The sequence below is a fragment of the Mastigoproctus giganteus genome, chromosome 2 (assembly GCF_048544385.1).
Source record: "Mastigoproctus giganteus isolate SK-2022 chromosome 2, ASM4854438v1, whole genome shotgun sequence".
NCBI classification, from domain to species: Eukaryota; Metazoa; Arthropoda; class Arachnida; order Uropygi; family Thelyphonidae; genus Mastigoproctus; species Mastigoproctus giganteus.
This window is the reverse complement of record NC_143576.1, coordinates 270,378,551-270,404,808: the sequence shown is the minus strand read 5'-3', so window position 1 is coordinate 270,404,808 and position 26,258 is coordinate 270,378,551. Positions and strand designations below refer to the sequence as shown.

The window sequence follows — 26,258 nt, the reverse complement described above, 5'->3', positions numbered from 1 at the left end:
AGAGCACCCCTTTGTTCCATTCACCAATCTTGTTGCCCTTCTCTGTACTCTCCAGCAGCTCTACATCCTTCTTGAAATGAGGTCTCCAGGCCTGTATACAGTACTCTAGGTGTGGGCTGACCATTGCCTTATACAAGGGAATAATCACCTTCTTATCCCTGCTAGACAAATTCCTATATATCATTGACAATACACCATGAGCTACTCTTGCAGCCCGTCTGCACTACTCAGAGAACTTCATATCTGCCTGCACAACCACCCCCAGGTCCCTTTCATTCTCTACCACTGTCAGTGTAGTACCACAGAGTTGATACGTTGCTCTGGGGTTGCTGTTTCCCATATGTAGTACTTTACATTTGTAAATGTTAAACTTCATTTGCCACCTCTCAGCCCATCTGCTCAACCTTTCCAGATCCTGTGCAGCAGCAAAGTGTCAGTAGTGTCCTTGACAACCCTGACAACCTTCATATCGTCTGCAAACTTGGACATTAAGCTTGATATACCATCATCAATATCATTTATAAATACAGAAAACAATAATGGAACCAACATTGAGCCCTGAGGGACTCCACTTATAACATTAGTCCACGATGAGCAGTGTCCATTGATAACCACTCTCTGTCTTCTCCCCCTCAACCACCCCTTTATCCAAATTCTTGTGTTTGGAGGTGGTAGATGACATTCATCAACCGGTGAAATACCAAAACTTTGCTTATTGAAGGCTTGAAGTGGTGAAACCCATGTTTAGTCTCTAGAGCAAAGTTTCCGGCATCTCCCCCATACTTCTTCAACCCATGCACGGTACGAAGTACTATAGGTTTTGATACCTTTCGTGTTTGGGGTTTTCATAAAAAAAAAAAAATAGCAGCAATTTGCCTCCAATGCCACACTGCTCCAATTTGTGCAGCAGTCTTCCATGTGCAACAGTATCAAAAGCCTTTCTAAGATCCAAGTATATAATATCAAAGTTATTCCCTGCATCCAGTTCTTTTGTGACTGCATCATAGTATCCAATCAAATTGGTCAGGCAAGACTTCCCCTTAACAAAACCATGCTGTGTCTGAGCTATAACTGAAGTCTTGTCTAGATGATCCTGCAGTGCTTCTTTAACCAGTGCCTCCATTTTCCGGGAACAGAAGTTAACACTCACAGGTCTATAATTACTTGTGTCAGCCTTTGATCCTCCTTTGTGAATTGGGGTCACATTTGCACATCTCCAGTCCATAGGTACCTCCCCTGAGTCCAAGGAAGCTCTCATAATTATGGCTAAGGGTTTGCTTTCTTCCTCTGCTGCCTCCTTTAATATAACTGGATAGATTCTATCCACGCCAGGTGCCTTTCTTGTGTTTATCTTCAACAATTTCTCCTCCACTTTACTCTCAGTTATTACAAGATTCTCTAGCTTACTGCCAGAGTTGAATACACCTCTGGCATTCCCCTCGCTGAATAACTCCTCATGTGTGAATGTCGATGCAAAATATTCATTTAGTTTGTTAGCTATCTGAGCAGGATCATCAACAGTTGATCCATCGATATCAAGTGGACCAATCTGATTTATCCCCTTCCTTCTAGAGTTTACATAAGTAAAGAACTCTTTGCTGTTTTTCTTAGCATCCTTTGCCAAGGATTTCTCGTAATCTTCCTTAGCCTGCCTAAACTCCTTTGTAACTTGGTTACAGATCAACTTGTATCTATCATAGGCTTCTGTGTCACGTGTTAATTTGTATGTATCCCATGCATTTTTCTTCTATCCCACATGCCTCATTAGTTCATCTGACATCCATTTAGGCCTAAACCTTGAACAATATTTCCTAGTTGCTATGTAACGCCTAGTAGCTTCCAAGATAAGTTCTTTGAATGCTTCCCATTTTGAATTTGCTGTTGGTAACATCATCAGTTGATCCCACTGTGTAGAATTTAAATACTATCTCAGTCCACCATAGTCGCCTTTACGAAAGCAATACCCCTTCCCTTTACCCCTAATGGTAGTTACCTCTTTGAGTAAATCCCACTTCAGAACACTGCGATCACTGCCACCTAGTGGTTCATTTATCTGCAGATTCTTAGTGCATGAAGAATCACTACTGATAATCAAATCAAGAGTATTACTGCCTCTAGCTGCCTCCCGAACATGCTGATGTAGAAAACAATCATCCAATAAATCCACAAAAGCCTTGTTAGTGTGTGAGTGACCAGCCCCCAAATTCCAGTCAATATCTGGGAAATTAAAATCCCCCATAATAAGACTCTCTGATTTACTGGCCCACTCTATTTCTCTGTACAGTTTCTTATTATATTTATCAGAGTCATTAGGCCTATAGCACACTCCTACTCTCAATTTTGATCTCCCAATGCTTATGTCACACCAAACTGACTCGACACTGCACTGTCCAGCGATGTCGACTGGCTTCACTTCCTTGGATTTTATGTGTTTCTTAACTAATAGCATAACCCCTCCTCCCTTCCTATCCTGTCTATCCTTTCTGTAGACATTGTACTCCCCAAATTCCAGTTCTGCATTCCTTATATCTGTGTGACACCACGTCTCTGAAATCCCAACAATATCTGCCTTTGATGTTTTGAGCAATACCTCAGATTCATCAAATTTATTTACTAGACTCCTAGCATTGGTGTACACACAAGTATACATGCACCTGCTCTTCCTCTTAGCCACCCTAACACAACCCATGTGTTTATTGTACCTCAATGATTCCCAGCAGTCTCTGAAATATCCTGCATCTTATTTTCCAGGCTGCTGCTCAGCCTCAAAACAGAAAAGCCAAGTGCAAACTACTCTGGTTAAAAAGGACATTGTTTTATTAGAAGACTCCATTGACAGGGAAACGGGGAATATTTTTTGTAATAAGGATAGGTGGAGCAGATCCAGGTTATGTCTGCCGGGAGCAACTATTGATGATGTCACCAACAGATTGTCAGATTTTAAAGTGGGTAAAGAAAATATTATTATTCATGTGGGGACAAATGATATTAAACATACACGATCTGACAATTTGTTGGAAAAATACAGCTGAGGAAATGTCGCGAGCTAGGCCACAATGTCTATGTGTCTGCAATTCTGCCCAGACACGATAGCAGGGATTATATGTTAGGAGCCTTGTGGATTAACTCAAAACTTGAAGGAATCTGCAAGGCTTTAGGGGGTCAATTTCTATCAGCATGGTCCACACTTGTAGGTAGAAGGAATTTGTTTTCTAGAGACGGGATACATTTAAACAAAGGTGGTGCAAAAGTTTTTGCCAGTATTATTGAGGTTCAGGGAAACTGCTAGTTGGGGGGGGGATGTGGGTAATACTGACACGCGTTTATCTGATAATATTGGTCAAAGCAACTTTTGCACATAGCTTAACAGTTCTTATCCGTTATTCCAACTGGACGTATTATCTAGATGTTCTGGGAGCAGAAACGTTTCACGTGAGCGGGTAGCTAATACCAGGGAAGAGAGCCTACAAAACTTCAAGGGTTGTGTTACGGTTGTTAAATATACAAGAACAGTAAGTCTTAATTGTTTATATAGTAATGTTCGAAGTGTCGTCAATAAAATGAGCGAATTCGAACTGCTGGTTAAAACAAGTAATGTGGACATAATAGGGCTTACGGAGACGTGGTGCCACCCGGAAACAGGGGCGGATGAGTTTCAGTACGGCTTGTATAATTTATTAGGGATGCTTCTTATCAGAAGCAGCCTGAGTGCGACGATAGCTTTCCCGAATTCAGACATTTCACATGCTAATATAGAGTCTGTATGGTGTGAGATAGTTGGAAACAAAGATATAATGCGAGTAGGTGTAATCTACAGACCAGGTGATTGTGAAGATTATGACAAAAGCTTCTACATGCAAATGGAATGGGCAAGTAAGCCTCAATGCCTTATTATGGTTGATTTCAATTTGACTCTAATTGATTGGAGTAAATGGGAAGGAAAGTCGACATGGGAAACAAAATTTTTAAATCAACTAGATGACTGTTATTTGTATCAACATGTCAGGGAAAGTACTAGAGAAAAGAATATCCTAGACCTCATCATCACACATGAATCTGATGACATAACAGGGCTGACAGTAGAGGAACCAGTAGCAGGAAGTGATCACGGAGTTCTACAGTGGATGATGATGAGAGAGGTAGCAGATGTAAAAGGCAAAGGAATGGGTTTTAATTTCAGAAAAGGAAATTACGATGCCTTAAGGTACCACATGGCCTCTATTAACTGGGTAGATATCGCGCAGAGAATGAATACAATTGAACTGTGGTACGCTTTTAAAACATTAATCACAGATGCCTTGAATGGGTATATACCATTAAAAAAGTACTCCACGAGAAGGGTTCCAAGTTGGCTGAATAGTGAAGTTGCCTCATTACTTGAGCAGAAAAAGGTGGCATAGAAAGGTTACAGAGCAATAAAAAGTACTGAAGCCTATAACAGCTACAAGGTGATGTGTAATAGAGCCACAGAAAAGGTTCGACAGGCAAAGGCAGTTTATGAGAAATCTCTAGCAAACAGAGCAAAGAGGGGGGGATAAAGAATTCTTCTCATATATAAATGCCAAGAAGAGCAGGACAAACCAGATCGGACCTTTACGTAAGGGAAATGGGATAGTAATAAATACACCAGCTGCCGTTGCAGATGAACTCAGCAGTTATTTTGCATCGATATTTACAAATGAAAAGCCTTTTGTTGCCGTTGCAGATGAACTCAGCAGTTATTTTGCATCGATATTTACAAATGAAAAGCCTTTTGTGGCAATGGGAAATTGTGAGAGCGAAGTTAAAAAATATGTAATTAATAATATTGAAATTTCGCAAGATTATTTAATGAAAAAACTTTCGAGTCTACAGACCAGTAAGGCTCCTGGAGTTGATGGAATATACCCTATAATCTTAAGAGAGGCGGCAAGCGAGTGCATTGAACCATTGGGGCTAATTATGCGAGCATCACTAGACTCTGGGGAGATTCCCCTTGGATTAGAAAAGTGCAAATGTATCTCCCATACATAAGGGTGGCTCTAAAAGTGAAGTTGGAAATTATCGACCTGTCAGTCTGACTTCAGTAGTAGGGAAAATCATGGAGGCAATGATCAAGGGTGGAATTCAGGATCATTTGGATCAAATTGAAATTCTCAAGGATACTCAGCATGGTTTTGTAAAGGGAAAATCATGTTTAACAAATCTGGTTCGCTATTTCGAAAGGGTCACTCACGAGCTGGATTTAGGGAATAATTTCGACATTGTTTATTTAGATTTCAGCAAAGCTTTTGACTCAGTCCCACATGAGCGGTTGCTTTATAAGCTGGAACAGGTTGGAATCACTGGGAAAATCCTCAGATGGATAGAAGGATGGCTTCAGGGCAGGAGGCAGAGGGTTGTGATAAATGGCTATTCCTCAGATTGGGTTGATGTAAGAAGTGGGGTTCCCCAAGGATCAGTATTAGGACCACTGTTGTTTTTAATTTACATAAATGACATTGATGAAGGGATAGAGGGCATGATGTCTAAATTTGCAGATGATGTTAAAATTGGTAGAGTAGTTAATGATCACTGTCAAGCTGAGCTTCTTCAGAGAGACCTAGATAGACTTCAGGAATGGTCCGAAAAATGGCAGCTGTGCTTTAATCCAACAAAGTGTAAGGTATTACACCTGGGAAACAGTAATCCCAAAAAAACTTATTCACTTGGTGGAGTTCAACTAAACCCAGTACTGGAGGAAAGGGACTTGGGTGTTACGATACCGTCAGACATGAAATTCTCTGAGAATTGTAAACAGGTTGCAAGGAAGGCCCATGGTGCCCTATCGATGATCTATCAAACTTTTGGAAGTAGAGATAGGGACGTGATAATCCCATTATATAAGGCTTGTGTTAGACCACACTTGGAATACTGTGTTCAAGTATGGAAACCGCACCTAAAGAAAGACATCGAGCTTCTTGAAAGGGTGCAAGGACGCCCTTTTGCCGATCTCGCCTGGTGAGATCGGCAAAAGGGCGTCCTTATGAAGAAAGACTTCGAATATGTGGGTTGCAGAGTTTGGAAACTAGACACCTTAGAGGAGATTTGATTGAGGTGTTTAAGGCTCTGAGAGGCATCAGTAAAATGAATGAGGACAAAATTTTCAAGATTATAAATGATGCTAGAACTAGGGGACATAAATTCAAGTTACGGGGGGAAATGTTTAGATTGGACTGCAGGAAGTTTTATTTTAGCCAGTGAGTTATAAATTACTGGAATAAGTTGCCTTCATGGGTGGTAGAAGCCGACAGTTTGGGGAAATTCAAAGGTCATCTGGATAGTACTTTCGGGTAAGGGAAGCGCATAGGATGATAGGTTTAATTTCCTTTTTTTTTTTTTTTTATTAATCATTATTATGTAGTTATATATTTTATTTATTTATTTTTTTTGTTTTTAGCATTGTTTTGTTCGGATTTTTTTTTTTTTTTTTTTGGGCTGGTGCAGCATAAGCCATAGGCTTTCTTGCACCATGCGGCCGTTACTAATACTAATACACTATTGCAACAGGGTCTGGAAAAGATGAGCAGATGGGCTGAGAGGAGTCAACTGAAGTTTAACATTGATAAATGTAAAATACTGCATATGGTATCAGTAACTCCAGAGTAATGCACCAACTGAATTGTGTGGTAATACATTCAGGAAAGTTAAAAGTGAAAAAGATCTGGGGGTAATTGCGTAGTCAGATATGAAGTTTGCTAAGCAGTGCAGATTGGCTGCCAGGGCAGATCATGGAGTCTTGTCAATGATATACATGAATTTTGATAGCAGGGATTATTATTATTAGTAGTAGTAGTCATATGGTGCAAGGAAGCCTGAGAGTTATGCTGCACCAGCAAAAAAAAAAAAAAAAAAAAAACATTCCCAAGTTATCCTATCTGGGGGGGGGGGAGAGAGAGAGAGCGCGAGCGACAGAAGTAGAAGGGAATCTTCAAGAAAGCGAAGAATGATGATATCCAGCTCACTGGATTTGCCAAGGCCATATTGCACAAAGGTCTATAGGCCTCATTTTAAGAAGGATGTAGTGGTGCTGGAACAAGTAATGAGAAGGGCAACGAGATTGGTGAGTGGAACAAAGGGTTTCTGTTAACAGGAAAGGCAAATGGCAGCATCTGTAGAGTAGGCATACAAATACGAAGAATGGTGGAATTTTCATATAAAAAACCGATAATATAAATTGATGTTTCACCTGCTGGGCTCGAAGAATTAAAAGATTGGATAACAGTGAGTTTTCATTTAGTCAGTGTCAGAATGTTGTTGGCTATTACAAGAAACTTAAATGGCAGAATTAAGGGGTATATGAATATCTATTCAAAATAGGAAGCATGATCTTTATATATTTTTCTCCGTTTCTGATTGAGCAAAAATATGTCCTTGCATGAACTGACTATATCAACACTAATATTAAAACAACAATCAAACACAACTTACTTACCCTTTCTTATGTTTATATATGTGAGGTGTAGTCATTGTTGGCACACCAATCTTATTCTCTTCATCCATAAGAGAGGGACCATCTTCTGTTCTATCTTGATTTTCTAATTGATGGTTATGAATATGAAGATGATGATTTTGATGTAACATTTGATGATCCTGATCATGATTTTGTTCTTGAGCAAAATGCTCCTGTAGTCCCAATTGATGTTTCACCTGCTGGGCTCGTTGCTGTGCCATACGTTCCAAAGCTTGCTGCCGCCGTTTTGCCGCTTTTTCCATACGTTCAAAGGCTCTCATAATGGCATCAATTTTCCTTTCCTCTCTAGTCTTTAAATAAAATAATAAAATGACAATGAAATGAAAAAAAAAAAAAAAAACGGAAGAGAGCATCTTTGAATGTAGTTTTATTTCATTAAAAGGCTAAATGGCATATTAATAAAATAAAACTACACATTTTAATGAAATAATAATGATATTGGTAGCAGTCGTAATCACAGCAGCAATAGTTAGTGGATACAATAATAGAATTCACATAATTTTTTTCTGTATTGAAATACCAGTATTTTGGTGTTTATTTAATTTTCAAATTACTGATTGCAGTGAATTAACTTACCTACTCAGACTAATGGAATGTGTAGGTAAGTTAGTAGGCGTCTTGATCTGTCAAGTGTGAAAAGTATTTGTGTTGTGATTAGTTGTGCTATAAGTATATTATTGTATTATCCAATAATATGCAGCTGCAGTGACAAGAAGTAGGACAATAAATAAAGCTGTAAGTTATTTAAGTAATTCAGTTTGAATTTTCAAGTTACTAAATCAATTTGTGTCACTGACATTTTAGAAAATATAACAGCCATTATGAACTCAGTACATGTATTCAGAGAGCACAAAAAAAAAAAAAAAAAAAAAAAAAGAGTAATAAAATTTCTTTATGGATTTACTACGTGGTAGAGAAAATTGCTCAGTAAGTGAAATGTAAGAAATGTTCAAAAGAAATATTAGCATTAGCATTAGTACAGAAATATGATGCAAGAAAGCAAGCTTATACAACATCGGCCAAAAAAAAAAAAAAAACCTCTCCCATTTCACGCCTCCGTTCATTCCAAATAACTGTCCAGCTCAGCCTTAAATTTATTTAAGCTATCAACTTCGACAATACGGGATGGAAGTCTGTTCCACCAACCAACTACCTGCTGGCTAAAGGCAAACTTCCGCACATCTATCCTACATCTTTCTTTCCTCGATTTGAATTTATTTCCTCACAGGTGATTATTCTGAGCAAGAGGAAGAATCTCATCAGCACTGAGCACGCTCAAACCATTCAAGGCTTTATACACCTCTGTCAGATCACCTCGAAGGTGCCTAGTTACAGTGCTTCCAGACACTGTAATTTGCAAAACTTAAGCCTTTCTTCGTAAGAGCACCCCGTTGTTCCATTCACTAATCTTGTTGCCCTTCTCTGTACTCGTTCCAACAGCTCTACATCCTTCTTAAAATGAGGCCTCCAGACCTGTATGCAGGTCTGAAATTACCTGTGTGTCCCTTTGATCCATCTTTGTGGATTGGGGTCACATTTGCACATCTCCAGTCCATGGGTACCTCCCCTGAGTCCAGGGAAGCTCTAATAATTATGGCTAAAGGTTTGCTTACTTCCTTTGCCACCTCCTTTAATAAAACTGGATAGATTTCATCCACTCCAGGTGCCTTTCTTGTGTTTATCTTCAAAAATTTCTCCTCCACTTTACTTTCAGTTATTACAAGATTATCTAGCTTACTGTCAGAGTTGAATACACCTCTGGCATTCCCCTCCCTGATTAACTCCTCATGTGTGAATGTCGAGGCAAAATATTCATTTAGTTTCTTAGTTACCTAAGCAGGATCATCAACAGTTGAACCACTGATATCAAGTGGACCAATCTGATTCATCCCCTTCCTTCTAAAGTTTACAAAAATAAAGAACTCTTTGCTGTTTTCCTTTGCATTATTTGCCAAAGATTTCTCGTAATCTGCCTTCGCCTGCCTAACTTCTTTTGTAACTTGGTTACAGACCAGCTTATATCTATCATAGGCTTCTGTGTCACATGCTAATTTATATGTATCCCAAGAATTTTTCTTCTCTGCCATATGTCTCATTAGTTCATGTGACATCCATTTAGGCCTAAATCTTGAACAACATTTCTTTGTTGGTAGGAAAAGCCTAGCAGCTTCCAAGATTAATTCTTTGAATGCTTCCCATTTTGAATATGCTGTCGGTAACATCATCAGTCGGTTCCACCCTAGTCACCTATACGAAAGCAAAAACCCTTCCCTTTACCCTTGATGGTAGTTACCTCTTTGAGTAAATCCCACTTCAGAACACTGTGATCACTGCCACCTAGTGGTTCCTTTATCTGCAGATCCTTGATGCACGAGGAATCACTACTGACAATCAGATCAAGAGTATTACTTTCTCTAGTGGGCATAATGAACCTGAGTGGGGATAAATTCAAACTGAGGAAAGGTAGCTGTTGAATAGATGTGTGGATATTTGCCTTTACCCAACCAGCTGTTGAAACTAAAGAGTGGATTGAAGGGTAAAATGAGCAAGGGTGGTTTTTTTTTTTTTTTTTTGGTTGATGCTATGAAGCTTGCTTTCTTGAATCATACACCTCTACAAATGGTAATAATGCTAATACTAAAAGTTCACAAGATATTATCCACTGTCTATTTTCAATGATCTGTGTGAATGTGTTTTCTTGAATGTGTGATGTGTGAATGTGTGGGTGTGCTTTCTTGCTGAATTAATGGTTTAGAAACTTGTAAATTTTCAAGTTTATTTGAATAAATTTCATTGTAGGAAGGAATTTATTTATGCATGTGTAATGCCCACACATCATTTCTGCTACCAAGGTATTTTTAATGCATTGTTTGATTATATCTCATATTGTGAATAGCTTCACAATGATTTGCCATGAGATATAATTGAGCAATGCATTAAAGCTACCTTGGTAGTAAAAATGATGTGTGTGTGTGTGTGTGTGTGTGTGTCCATTACCCATGCATAAATAAATTCCTTCATATTCTGAGGCCTTTAACCAAGAAATATCTTTTAGATTAAACCAAGCACACCAACAGGCATCTCTCATATTGTGGAGAATACTTCATAACTGGGTTGTCACTATTGCAACAACAGGGTACCTGACCACCCACTGATGAGAAGCCAATAAGCTTCAAAACGGTGCCTTCTGGGTGGTGGTATCCATCGAGATTAAGAAATGTTAGTCTTCTCCACTTGTGAAGCATTACTTATTTGAGGTTGGGCAATTCCATGGACGCCCAAAATGCCTGTTCAAATGGTCACGAACACACCTTCCATAATGGGCAGGTGCCCCATCATGTTGAAACCAAATGTTGCGTCTCACATCTGCTGGAACATCGTCAAGTAATCCTGGTAGAAATTGTTCAAGAAAGATCCGATATTTAGCGGAGTTCACGCGGGATGGTAACAGGTATGGGCCACTAAGGTATTCACAATATGAGATATAATCAAATTATGCATAGTAATTATCTTGGTAGTAGAAATGATGTGTGTGTGTGCATTACCCATGCATAAATAAATTCTTTCATACCCTTAGGTATTTATCCATGAAATACTGTTTATAATTCACTATAATTTATTTGAAATTTCAACAAATGTGTCTGCTTAAACATTGAATATTTCATGTGATATTTATTACAGAACTCAGAAGGAATTAATGATGTGCAGCTTCAACAGTAGAAATTATTCCTAGTAGTTAGCTGCCTATTTATGTGAAGTGAGAGATAATTAAATTCTAATAATTATTTGAGAAATGCTTTTGTAGTTTTAATACAAAATATTTCTATAATATGTATTAATATCACATGTGACTTAAGCCCAATTCACTGAGCTAACTGCCCTTCTGAAAGAAATAAACAACATGTGCCAAAAGAGCTTCATGAGAATGGTCAGAACAAAGTATTAAGGAGTTATGGTAAATCACGATTCAGTAAATAATGAATAAATAATATTTATTAGAGAACTCAGAAGGAATTAAGAGGACATGCAGGTACTTCTTACAATAAGAAAATATTCTGTAAAAAACATTATAGGAATAATGACAGCAATGATCGAGACCAGCTAATATTACCTGGTCTCCATTACACAGTTTGTCTGTCAAACATACTAAGAAATTATCCCTGAAAGTTAGTCCCAAATTATTCATTTAAAACCATTCTTTGAGTAATGCTATTTCTAGGATTAATGCAAAATACTTCTATGATATGGTGGTTTGGGCGGGGGAGAACAAATTTCATTTTGTGTGACAAAACTAATTTACTGATCTATTTACCTTATACAGGGTGTCTCAAAAATATTGGTGTAAACGTTTAGGGGAGGTAGGTAACATGTAAAGGAATGTAAATCACATAGGAACCCTTAAACGGAAACGTCATGGGAAAGTAGTAGCAGAGGAATAAGAAGCAGAAATGACACAAGACAGTCATTAGTAGCAAACATTTTTTGACATAATATTAACAATGGGGTACGAGATGGATGCATTTCACGATGTTATGACAGACACTCAAAGGTTCCACCATGAGAAGTGATGCATGCGTGACACTGATGCAGCATGGATTGGCAGACATGGTCGAGCACACCCGCAGTTTCTTTGACAGTAGCAGCAGAGCAGACGAGTCTCGCCACGAGATACATTTCCGTCTCCACAGGCGATTCATACACAATAGATTTGAGGACCCCCCCCCACAGAAAGAAATCAAGGCTCGATAACTCAGGTGAGCGTGGGGGACCAGGCAACGGGTCCACCACGGCCAATCCATCGACGCCCAAAATCCCTGTTCAAATGGTCACGAACACACCTTCCATAATGGGCAGGTGCTCCGTCATGTTGAAACCAAATGTTGCGTCTCACATCTGCTGGAACATCGTCAAGTAATCCTGGTAGAAATTGTTCAAGAAAGATCCGATATTTAGCGGAGTTCATGCGGGATGGTAACAGGTATGGGCCTACTAAGCAGTCACCGACCATACCTGCCCACACATTTATTGCGAAGCGATGTTGTGCCGCACAGGGACACACAACGTGTGGGCCCTCTGCTAATCCATACACAAGGTGCATGTCTGCCAGCTCACAGTTCGTATATCGATGAATGCTCTTCGTGCGGCAACTACTGCTTGAATGAGTAAACCAGAAATTTTCCCTCTCGCGAACTGATGAAAGCGCCGTGTACTGACTTGCAGTGACGTTTCCGGTTATGGGTTCTTATGCGATTCACATTCCTTTAGATGTTACCTACCTCCGCAAAACATTTGTACCAATATTTTTGAGACATCCTGTAGAAAGAGCAAGTACCAAATGAGAAAAATTAAAACATGGGAAGCACAAGCCATTATAAGAAGTAGCAGTTAATAATGATTCTTATTGAAACAAACTGCTCATTTCAATAAGAAACAAACTGCTCATTTCAATAAGAAACAAACTGCTCATTTCAATAAGAAACAAACTGCTCATTTCAAGCTAAGGCCGAAAACTTAGATGTATTACTAATACGATAATTTGAATCACTTTTTAATCTCAATCAGAAATTACAATTGAAAGGAAACTATATTTTACAAATTATTAATGTGAAGTAACACAGAATCAAAATGCACATAAAGGCAATACCGGATGATTATTTATTAAAATAATCCTCATTAACAAGATAGCAGAGAGCAAAAGAAACTGCATTTAACTTTAATTAATCTCAGGGGCTCACATCTGGTGAGTATGGGCTTGGCACACTCAGGGTCCTAAGCTGGATATCGTCATTCCCTTTCTTGGTGATTCCCTCCTACTTCTGACTCTCTCTCTCTCTCTCAGTGTAATTCAGAAATATTTTTTCACTGGTGCAGTTTCAGGCTTTCTTTCACAGTATGGGTAATAATAATAATAACGCCAACGCATGAAGTGGAGCATCGAAATGAATACGTACATCATGCAAGCATACGAAATACTGAAGCTGGAGACCAATATGACAACTTACAGGGCGAGACTACACACAAAGTGGCTGGAACGATTCCGGATGTTCAGGTCACTGACCAGCGAATAGCGAACCAGAGAAGGACCATCATCACGAAGAACCTCATAGCTCCTGCAATCTTGGGAAAAACCAAGCACGACGTGAGCGATCAACTAGAAAGGATAAACCAAATAACACCAAACCAGAGGAGGAGGAAGAAGGAGAAATACAACCCACAGCAGCTGAAGTGGAAAGAGACAAGGTCATGATATCCAGAATAGAGGATGTGTGGAAGAAGGGCCTACCAGAATTCAAAAAAATGGATCCCACAAAGACTCACGTGATACCGAAGCAGAGGCCGAATAGAACCTTATGCAGAGTCACAGACCACCTCAATCTTCAAATAATACCACATTACCTCAACGACAATGATGCAATATTGGAGCCCATCCATACAGCCGTCTATTGTACTGTGTAAGCATCCTCTAGGATTAATGGAAGAGAAACGAGAGACCAGCAGCAGAAGAACTGAAAACAGAAGGAACTGCCAGGTTGGGAAAGAAAAATTCAGCAGAAGAATTAAGGGTCAAGATAGGCCAATTGACCCAGTACCAATGGGACAAGAGCAGTAAGAAATTAATTAGAAAAGTGAAGAGCATACTTAAGAGAGACAGCATCCACAGCAAACATGAGACAAAAAAATCAGAAAATAGGAGAGTACTTGGACATGTTGAAGCAGAGCCTCCTTGCACTCAGCAAGAGACTACCGCGATACAAAGAAAGCTTCCAGAGGAAAATAAACAACTAAATCTTCGACGAGAACCAAAGAAGCTTCTACAGGAGTCTTGGGAAAGAAGGGACCGGACCACCCGAGCAGGAAAACATATGGAGCAGGGAAGTAAGACATAACAGCTGAGCCACCTGGATAGAACTAGAATGAAAGAAAACCAAGGACGTAAAGAAATGACAGAGTGGAAGATTCGGGAAGAAGTAAAACAGATGATCAAGAACTCTCACAACTGGCAAACTCCAGGAATAGATAAGGTCCATAACTACTGGTACAAGAAGCTCACTTGCACACACCCAAGCACCTGGCAGAGCAGTTCACCTGAATGATAAGGCACCCAGAGACAATCCCGGAGTTTCTCACTCAAGGAATAACATATCTGAAGCCTAAAGATGAAGATACAAGGAACCTGCCTCCCAACAACGTACAAGATAACCAACTACATAACCAGGAAGATATCAGACCACTTGGAGAGCCAGAACATAATGGCCGAACAGCAGAAAGGATGCAAGGAGCAAGCCTACAAGAAGCACGCCACACCTTCATCGATTACCGCAAGGCCTTCGACTTCGTACCTCATAGAGACCCTAAAGATTTACATGGTCAATCCTATAGTGACAAACTCCTTAGGAGAAATGATGGCAAAATGGGGTACCACCATTAAGGTCGAAAACATCCCAACCAGGCCAATTCCCATCAGGAGAGGAATCTTTCAGGGAGATACCCTGAACCCATTGTGGTTCTGTCTAGCACTTAACATGTTATACCATACCTCAAAGAAGGAAGGAAGGAAGAACCAGTACATCCTCATCCACCTGTTGTACATGGATGACATCAAGCTCTATGTGGGAACCAAGAAGCACCTACAGCAATTACTCCAGATCACCGAAGAATTCCGGCAATGATATTAGGATGGAATTTGGTCTAGACAAATGCAAGACACACGGACTGCATCATCCATGGAAAATTAGTCAACTGAAACTACCAACTGCAGAGTGGAAGTGAGATCAAAGCCATGGCAGAGGGAGAGGCCTACAAATACTTGGGGATGATACAGGCTCAGCAGTTACATCACAAGGCCTGCCTGACTGAAAAATACCATTAGATACTCAGAAGCCTGCTAAAAGCAAAGCTGAATGGAGGGAAAACAGATAAAGCCATAAACACCTATGCAGTCCCAGTGCTAACATACACCTTCGGGGTCATATATTGGACTAACACCGAGATGGAGAATGATGACCAAGGGCTGCCAACACCACCCTAAATCAGCTGTGGAGAGACTGACAATTGCCCAGATTGGTTGGTTGGTTTAAAATTTTAATGGCGCATTAGCAGCAGTGTTAATGCGCCATTAAAATTTTTATTAGCTTGGTACTATTATGCACCAAGAAAAAAAGGTAAAAATAGATTCTGGTAACTTTAAAAGAGGTTACCTGGTCAAAAGATTAGGTGTAAGTTTAAAAGATGGTATATATTATAAAAATATATAAAGTTTATTTTATATACAGTATATAAATTAGTAAGTGTAAAAAATTAAAAAGAGTTGACACCTTGTCATTGTCGGGTAAAATCTGACTGGTATATAAGGTTCAGTCAGATGGTTAAAAGCAGTAAAGCGCATATTATTAAAATCTGGGCACTCGATTAACATATTTTACAGGGATAAAACTGTATCACACAGAGGAGGGTAATTAGCCCTCAGCAAAAAAGAATGTGTCAGATGACTGTGTCCTATGCAGGTCCGTGCTAGAACAACTTCCTCCTTACGATTTCTGCGCAGACTAGACTGCCACGGTTCAATTACAGGCTTTATCTGATGTAATTTATTGGTTGTCTGTCTATTCCACGTGTCTTGCTATAAGGTGTGAATCATTTCGTGTATTACTTGCCTGTAGTCTATATTGTATGGTATGGTTTGGTTTAGTTTTTTTTTTAGGAGCATTAGCAACTAAGGCCATATTGCTCTGGGGATATGCGGTAGTCATTCTCTGACCTCTCCGCATCCTTCATATTTGGTGGTCACGGGCTAGAACCCCGGTCTAATCAAGAAGGGTGTGTTACGCACTGCCGCTCCTGTCCACCTGGCTACGGAGGTACCCCGTAGCCTGTATAGGGGGACTGACATGCAACAATTATTAGAAGGAATTGCTGATTTGGCTGCAATGTCAGCCAAATCATTTCCTCTAATCCCAATGTGGCTAGGAATCCAGCAGAAACGGATATCATATTCACGTTCATGGAGAGAGTGAATCTTCTGCTGAACTTGAGACAGAACTGGGTGAGGATTATATTTGACAGATAATTAAGCCTGTAAGACGCCCAAAGCATCAGAATATATAAAAAGAACTGTTGGTGCTGGCATTTGATAATATGATCCAAGGCTAACTGTAGAGCGTGCAGCTCTGCAGTGAATATGCTACATTCAAGGAGAATCTGCTCTGATATAGTGGGGTCTGAAAAGACAGCAGCAGATCCTACATTGAATTCTGACTTCGGGCCATCTGTGTAAACTGGTGCAAACTCAGAATGTTCAGCTCTGTGTGCTGAAAAATGCTGCAGGCAGACAGACGATAGAGTGTCAGACTTTCCCCAGATTTTAAGGGAAAAGTCGCATGTTGGAACGTGAGCATGCCAGGGTGGAATGGGCTGATTTGTTGTTTGGGCAACCTTGTCTACCTTGATTTTAAGTTCTTTTTGTAGTGCTTGGACATGAATACCAAAAAGATGATTGGCAGTCTGAGGGGGATTGTACAAACTTTCCCATCGTGGCTCAAAAGGGGATGGCCACGTCAGATGGTCTGGCAGGGATTTCAGTTATAAAGCATATTGAAGAGACAGGTGCCTACATCAAAGCAAAAACGGTGGTTCATTTGCTTCAACGTATAGGCTCTGGACAGATGTTCGATATGACCCATAGCGATACGGATATATCCTGATGATGGATAGGATCCAGCCATCGGAGTGCACTGTTCCTGAATGAATTGTACACCTGGGACCCATAATCTAATCTCGATCGCACAAGTGCACGGTAGATGCGTAGTAGGGTGCAATGATCCGCACCCCAAGATGTAGAGGACAAAGAGCGAAATATATTAAGACCTCTAGTGCACTTTGTACGAAGTTGACGGATGTGATCTAGAAAGGTCAGCTTTTTATCAAATACGAATCCCAAGATGTTGTTGTTGTGCTTGGATTTTTCTGGTGCAAAGGCTATTTAGGCGATATTGCACCTATCACAGTAGTTAATACAAATTTTATTGGCTACTATGGAAGCAGATAGAAACTGTTATATAAACCTATTCATTTCAGCGAAAAGAAAAATTCTGCAAGGTTTGAATTTTCGCCTATGATATGGCTAAGTGACAATTCCTGTAAGTTTGAGAGAGAAGTGAATGAAATTAGATGGGAATTGTTATACAAGGTGCATTCCAGGAGTATGTGTTTTATTGTGAGTGGCCTGTGGCAATGTGAACACTGTGGAGGGTTATTACCTGATAACAGGAATAGATGGGTCAAATGAGTGTGGTCTATTCGGCCTCAGGCCAGGACAACCTCTTCTTGTCTGGCTGTGCGGAAATTGGAAGCCCATAATTGCAGTACAGGTTTAATTTCAAGAAGTTTGTTATAGATATGCGTTTGTCACTGTAGTGTCCATCGTTCCTTACATATATTTTGTATATGCATTTTGTAATCACTGAATGGGACCAGAAAATTCATTGGGGATGTACTGGATGAATGCTTCGCAGCAGCATCTGCAATTTCGTTTGCAGGTATTCCAGTATGGTGAGGGATCCAGCAGAAGACAACCATTTGCTGATGATCTTGAAGATGAATCAACTCTGAACTGATTAGCTGTAGTAATGGATGAGTAGGTGGGAAAATCTTTTGCATTGCTAATAGGGCACTTTGCGAGTATGCGTAGATTATGCTCTTTTCGATTGAGAGATGGAAAATGTTTCCAAGAGCAAGCTTTAGGGCATATAATTCAGTGGGTAACTACTGCATTCTGTCGGAAGTGATACAGAAGTGATAGTGTCATGAAATACCACTGCTGCACCTGATCCACTCTCAGAATTTGATCCATCAGTATATATTTTAGCGAAGTCAGGATAACATTGTAAATGTGCATTGTGCAGCTCCTGGATGTTAATACCCGTTAAAGTGTTACCCCCATTGGTGGAAATAACTGTCACAACACGGTATGATAACAGACCATGGAGGAACGCGATCTATAGGTTCTTGAAGGACTTTGGGTTGTATATTCCAATTTTCTACTAGTTCCATTAACCTAATACCTGCAGGCCTAGTTGCTTGTGGTTTTTTTCTATAAAAGGTCAAGAGTGGCAGGTCATTAAATATTGACCAATTAGGATGGGTCGACTGGCTTTGGATATTGGTTGCATAGTTCAGTAATAAAATCTTTCTTCTGATGTTTAGAGGAGCTTCATAGGCTTCTATATAGAGACTATGCACTGGAAATATTCTGAACGCACATAGAGCTATTCTTAGAGCTGAAGGTTGAATAGGGCTGAAGCGAGATAAAGCACTTTACTTAGCAGAATCGAAGACAGGTGTGCCATAATCCAGACAAGATCTAATTATGGATATATATATAAATGAAGCAAGGTGTAACGATCTGCTCCCCAAGTTGTTGCTGATAAGGCTCTGAGTATGTTCATTTTTTTGGCAAGCTGTCCGGGGATGTTCAATGTGTTTTTTATAGTTCAACTTAATGTCAAAAATTAAGCCAGGAAGACGAATACTATTTGCTATTGGAATAGGATGGTTATCTAATTGGAGTTCAGGATCAGGATGCAATTTACGTATGGTACAGAAGTGAATGGCAGTAGATTTCTGGCTGGATAGTCTGTAACCGTTTTGTCTCATCCAAATTTGGATCGGTATTGATATCTGCAATTATCTCTCAATATATCAATTCGGCCCTGGAAAGATTGTGCAAGGCTAAGGGGGTAGAATTTTTTTCAGCCTGGACTGTACTTGTTAACAGGAGAGATTGCTTCTACAGGGATGGGATACACTTAAATAGAAAGGGTGCAAGAATATTTGCTGATGCTATCGAGGCAGTGTTAGGTGGGTCGGAAAACTGCTAGCTTGGGGGGGAGACAAAGACCAATAGATTGATAGTAGACACTGGCAGAGGTGAAAGAGATTCTTGCACTGCTTCTATTAGAATGAGCAGCAGCCTGAAAAACAAGATGCTTGATATTTCAGAGACTGCTGGGAGCCATTGCGGTACAAGTAAACACATGGGTTGTGTTAGGGTAGCTAAGAATAGAAACAGGTGCAGGTATACTTGCGTGTACACCAATGCTAGGAGTTTAGTAAACAAATTTGATGAATTTGAGGTATTGCTCAAAACATCAAAGGCAGATATTGTTGGGATATCAGAGACGTGGTGTCACACAGATATAAGGGATGCAGAACTGGAATTTGGGGAGTACAACGTCTACAGAAAGGATAGACAGGATAGGAAGGGGGGACGGGTTATGCTATTAGTTAAGAAACACATAAAAACCAAGGAAGTGAAGTCAGTCGACATCGCTGGACAGTGCAGTGTTGAGTCAGCTTGGTGTGACATAAGCATTGGGAGATCAAAATTGAGAGTAGGAGTGTGTTATAGGCCTAATGACTCTGATGAGTATAATAAGAAACTGTACAGGGAAATAGAGTGGGCCAGTAAATCAGAGAGTCTTATAATGGGAGATTTTAATTTCCCAGATATTGACTGGAATTTGTGGGCTGGTCACTCACACACTAGCAGGGCTTTTGCGGATTTATTGGATGATTGTTTTCTACATCAGCATGTTCGGGAGGCAACTAGAGGGAGTAATACTCTTGATTTGATTATCAGTAGGGATTCTTCATGCATTAAGAATCTGCAGATAAATGAACCACTAGGTGGCAGTGACCACAGTGTGCTGAAGTGGGATTTACTCAAACAGGTAACTACCATTAGGGGTAAAGGGAAGGGTTATTGCTTCCGTAAAGGCGACTACGATGGACTGAGACAGTATTTAAATTCTATACAGTGGGACCAACTGATGATGTTACCAACAGCAAATTCAAAATGGGAAGCATTCAAAGAACTTATCTTGGAAGCTACTAGGCTTTACATACCAACTAAGAAATATTGTTCAAGGTTTAGGCCAAAATGGATGTCAGATGAACTAATGAGGCATATGGCAGAGAAGAAAAATGCATGGGATACTTACAAATTAACACATGACACAGAAGACTATGATAGATACAAGTTGATATGCAACCAAGTTACAAAGGAGGTTAGGCAGGCGAAGGCAGATTACGAGAAATCCTTGGCAAGGGAAGCAAAGAAAAACAGCAAAGAGTTCTTTACTTATGTAAACTCTAGAAGGAAGGGAATGAATCAGATTGGTCCACTTGATATTGATGGTCAACTGTTGATGATCCTGCTCAGGTAGCTAACAAACTAAATGAATATTTTGCATCGACATTCACACATGAGGAGTTATTCAGCGAGGGGAATGCCAGAGATGTATTCAACTCTAGCAGTAAGCTACAGAATCTTGAAATAACTGGTCGTAAAGTGGAGGAGAAATTGTTGAAGATAAACACAAGAAAGGCACCCGGAGTGGATGGGATCTATCCAGTTATATTAAAAGAGGCAGCAAAGGAAGTAAGCAAACCCTTAGTCATAATTATGAGAGCTTCCTTGGACTCAGGGATAGGTACCCATAGACTGGAAATGTGCAAATGTGACCTCAATTCACAAAGGAGGATCAAAGGCTGACACAAGTAATTATAGACCTGTGAGCTTAACTTCTGTTATAGGAAAATTAATGGAGGCACTGGTTAAAGAAGCACTGCAGGATCATTTAGACAAGACTTCAGTTATAGCTCGGACACAGCATGGGTTTTGTTAAGGGGAAGTCTTGCCTGACCAATTTGATTGGATACTATGATGCAGTCACAAAAGAACTGGATGCAGGGAATAGCTTTGATATTATATACTTGGATCTTAGAAAGGCTTTTGATACTGTTGCACATGGAAGACTGCTACACAAATTGGAGCAGTGTGACACTGGAGGCAAATTGCTGCTAGGGATAAAGGGGTGGTTGAGGGGGAGAAGACAGAGAGTGGTAATCAATGGATACTGCTCATCGTGGAATAATGTTATTAGTGGAGTCCCTCAGGGCTCAGTGTTGGGTCCATTATTGTTTTCTGTATTTATAAATGATATTGATGATGGTATATCAAGCTTAATGTCCAAGTTTGCAGACGATACAAAGGTTGGCAGGGTTGTCAAGGACACTACTGACACTATGCTGCTGCAACAGGATCTGGAAAGGTTGAGCAGATGGGCTGAGAGGTGGCAAATGAAGTTTAACATTGACAAATGTAAAGTACTACAAATGGGAAACAGCAACCCCAGAGCAACATATCAACTCTGTGGTACTACACTGACAGTGGTAGAGAACGAAAGGGACTTGGGGGTGGTTGTGCAGGCACATATGAAGTTCTCTGATCAGTGCAGACGGGCTGCAAGAGTAGCTCATGGAGTATTGTCAATGATATACAGGAATTTTTCCAGCAGGGATAAGGAGGTGATTATTTCCTTGTACAGTAATACCCCGAAGTTACGCGATAGGTGGGTCCGACGAAAATCGCGTAAGTCGAATTCGCGTAAGTCGGGGTAAAACTTTGCATATAAATACATATAAATTTTGCTTAATTGGGACCAAGGACTAACATAAACACTAGTTTAGAAGAAAAATATTAATAAAATTGCAGTTCTTTATACATATTAATACAAAATATGTATTAAAAAACAAATTACTTACGTTAAAAAGTTATTTCGATGTCGATGGCTTCATAAAATCTAACAAATTCGTCTGACGACACAGCGCGTTCTTTTTTTCACGCAGAATTTTTTCGTAGCAAGCTAATAATTTTTTTTATTCCTTGCTTTGTAGCTATAACGCGTTCTACGTTGGAGTCTATGTTTTCTAAAATTTTTAAGCCCTTTACAATTGAGCCCTTTTCAATTTTCAACCTGTCAAGTTTGCAATTGTCATGTGCTTTTCGCCGTTGCTTCATTTAGGCCTGTAGCACATGCAATATCACATGGTCTTTCATTTTGCTCAAAGCGTTTCACAATTTCATATTTTTTCTCTCGACAGAGGCGGACTGGCCATAAGCCTTACCGGGGAAACCCGGTGGGCCAGTGTGATTTTGGCCATAAACCATAGTATGAGGCCACTATAAATTTTCCCGGGTAAGAATTTTTGATCCAGTCCGCCTCTGTTTATCGATAATTGCTTTTCTTTTTCTCTCTGAATCTGCAGTGTCTTCACCAAGACGCTTCCTTTTCACACCTTTTAACTTTTAAGTATTTTACTGATTTTTAGGGAATAAAGCACAATTACAAAACGAGGAGGCACGCTTGATACGCATAAACAAAGCTGCGCGCATGTAGCAACTGAATAAACAACACCATAAAGGCAGAGATACACTATTAACACCTCACATTTCTAGGGGTTACTACCATAAAACAATAAAAATCCAGTTGCGTTTCTGCTAGTGAAATCTGTTATAAACTGGTAGTAAACTCGATCTAATTGCATTTGCGATTATACCGATAGTTGGAATTGTGTTGGTTTTTACGTTATTATGGTGAAATGTGTTTCCCCTTCACTGATATAAAAAACATAAAAGCAGCAAAGTTGAATTTTGTTCATCTTTCGCTCTCATTCTCCGCCGTCGCACCGTATATCGATAACATATGAAAAACGACCTTGAAGATAGTGGGCGGCAGCGTTGCCAAACGAAAAAATCAAGAACCGCGTAACTCCGAGTTCGCGTAAGTCGGGGTAGCGTAAGTCGGGGTATTACTGTATAAGGCAATGGTCAGGCCACACCAAGAGTACTGTATACAGGTCTGGAGGCCTCATTTCAAGAAGAATGTATACAGGTCTGGAGGCCTCATTTCAAGAAGAATGTAGAGCTGCTGGAACGAGTACAGAGAAGGGCAACAAGATTAGTGAATGGAAAAAAGGGGTGCTCTTACGAAGAAAGGCTTAAGTTTTGCAAATTACAGTGTCTGGAGACTAGGCACCAGCGAGGTGATCTGATAGAGGTGTATAAAGCCTTGAATGGTTTGAGCATGCTCAATGCTGATGGGATTCTTCCTCTCGCTCAGAATAATCACCTGAGAGGGCATAACTTCAAATTGAGGAAAGACAGATGTAAGATAGACGTGCGGAAATTTGCCTTTAGCCAGCGGGTGGTTGGTTGGTGGAACAGACTTCCATCCCTTGTCGTGGAGGGTATTCCAACCCTTGTCGTGGAGGTTGATAGCCTAAATAAGTTTAAGGCTCAGCTGGACAGTTATTTTGAACGAACAGAGGGGTGAAGTGGAAGTGGTTTTTTTTTTTTTTTTTTTTGGCTGATGCTGCATAAGCTTGCTTTCTTGCATCAAATGCCTCTACTAATGCTAATGCTAATCATGTTTTGAGAGTGGCAGAAGAGTGTGAGATCATCGGCATAAAGATATGAGTCCACTGTTTTCAGAATGAGTTCATTTAAGTGATTAATTCTAATTGCGAATAGAGTGGAGCTGAGAACGTACCCTTGTGGGATTCCTTCTTCCTCGACAAAGTTTTTAGAGAGAATTCCCCGATAATGAACTTGAAAGGATCTTTGTTGTAAGAAATTTTGGATGAAATATGGCAAATTTCCTCTCAGGCCAAGAGAATGTAGAATGTCCTTTAAAATGCCGAATTGCAGATGGTTCTGCTAATGGTCCTCCTCCACGAGCAGGACCATCTGCAATTCTATCCCTGCGACAAATTGAGATGTTATGAATGGTGGGATCATCATTTGCCTTTAGATAAGTCTCCTGCAAACAAAAGCAAACTGGCTCGTGCTTTTGCAAGAGGGCCTTGATGTCATCACTATTTTGCCAGAATACACGACAGTTCCATTGTAGCAAATTAGCATTATTTTGGCTTGGTGGGTCCATCAGGTAGCTTCTGAGGTACTGAGGGCTTGCTTTTGTCAGTCTTGGGTTTATCTCTTTTGGGGATGTATGGATGCTGTCCAGTATCCATATCTTCCTCCGCAAAGAGTTCCAAGACTGATCCGTCCGGTACCTCCTTGTTCTCTACATCCATTGTTTCTGTTATTATTGGTGGCTCTTCTTTACCACTTGGTTTTAATAGTAGTGGAGCACTAGGAGATAGGGATATAGGAGTGGCAGCTGACTGTGATTTTTGGTGGGCTTTTGTGAACTCAATACATAGTGTGCAATAGGAGTGAATGACTCTCTTGGTGGTACAATCATCTCAGTTTGTGTACCGATAGTTAACTTCACAGAAACCTGCTGAGCATATGAAGGCATCCCACTATTTATTGGTTGTATGCATTTTCTAGCCTCTGAATAGGAGATATTCGGCTCTGTTTTCAGTTTTTGAATCTCTTTTTCATCCTTCCACCGCTGGCATGCTCTGGAGTAGGCAGGGTGCCCTTCTTGACAATTTACACAGATCAGTTTGGAAGCTGAACATTCCTTGCTCTCATGGCCTTTCGCACCATATCGAGCACAGGCAGGGTTACCACGACAAGAAGGCAGAGTTTCCTCGACCAACAGTTACACCAGGCATAACAATAACCACCTTGTGTACTTGGTAGCAATACCCGTCACAAGGTGGAACCCGTGACAGGTATCAGGGAGAAATAATATAAGAGCAATAATAATAATAAAAAAAAAGTGTCACTCTTTCTCTCCTTATTTTAAATGTTTTGGCATAGAACAGAACCAAGTATAGCATTCACTTTTTAAACGATAAATGGCTGTTAAATAGGTGAATACTTATGTGTTATGTATCGATAACTTTGTTACCTCTGTTGAGAATAAAAGTTTTATTATGACTTATATTCTTGTAAAAATAATCATTATGACTATTCCCCATAGATATATATGGATATTTTAGCATTAAATCAGCTCACACACCAACTATAAGAATAAGTATTTACTGAAACTAAAATATTTACATATTAAAATAAAATAAAATAAATATTTACAAAAACTGCTATTATATTAAATTAAATTATATACATGTAAAAACATTAAAACTGTGATAAAATCCTTAAGATAAAATACACTAAAATAAACCGGATGAAAAGCGATAAAAACAATAAGTCTCTGGAGCTTTCGGAAGCATCGGCTTCCTCAGCAGTAACAAAACTTCCTGCAACACGTCCATATATAACAGGCTCACGGTACCTATACACGTGGTGCAGTCGGCGCATGGTCTGCTGGAAGTGGAAATAGCTCGGGAACGTGTTAAGCAGAACCGTTCATCCGTACTTAGGATGATAGTTTCAAACAGAGGATGCATACGCATACCTCTGTCCCTATTCATAATATTGTGGTCGGATGAACAGATTCGTAGGCTCTCGAGCCATTTACGGTTCCAGAACCCATGCGCTCGATCCACAATAACCGCATCCTCTGAGGAAATTTGATGCTGCTTCTCCCAAAAATGTTCGGCACAGCAGACTTATTGTAATCAGCGGTTTTTATAGCATTTGCATGCTCCCCCCAGACGATCCTTGAGCCGTCGTTTTGTCTCGTCCACATAACATTCCCCACAATCCGGGCATTTTATCCTGTATACTACTCCACTACTCACGTCCTTTGCTATTGGGTCTTTTACCTGAGACAACACTGTGTGCAACCTCCGCCCGGGAAGCTGCACACAGCGTGTTTTATAACCCCGCAAAACTCTAGCGAGATGCTCAGTAACGCCCGGATAGTAAGGAATGTATGCGGTAGCTACAGGAACAAACGGTTCCTGACGGTTAGACTCTATTCCTCTACTAAATCTGTCTATGATCCTCTGGGGGTATCCACATTTTCTAAGGTCTGCTGTGACTCGTCTAATTTCACATTCTTTGTCCTCAGAGGTGGTGCAGTGTGACCCTGCTCTATCTAGTAGAGCT

The 26,258-nt window shown here is 40.0% G+C and overlaps 1 protein-coding gene across 3 annotated transcripts in view; it reads right to left on the bottom strand.

Annotated features, from left to right (window-relative positions):
• Positions 1–26,258, bottom strand: part of LOC150090468 (uncharacterized) — a 678,730-nt gene that overhangs the window by 237,215 nt on the left and 415,257 nt on the right. For all 3 annotated transcript variants that reach the window (XM_090389911.1, XM_090389910.1, XM_090389909.1), the window contains exon 16: positions 7,454–7,782. In XM_090389911.1, the coding sequence (XP_090246037.1) occupies positions 7,454–7,782 (329 nt within the window). The remainder of the gene's footprint in view (positions 1–7,453; positions 7,783–26,258) is intronic.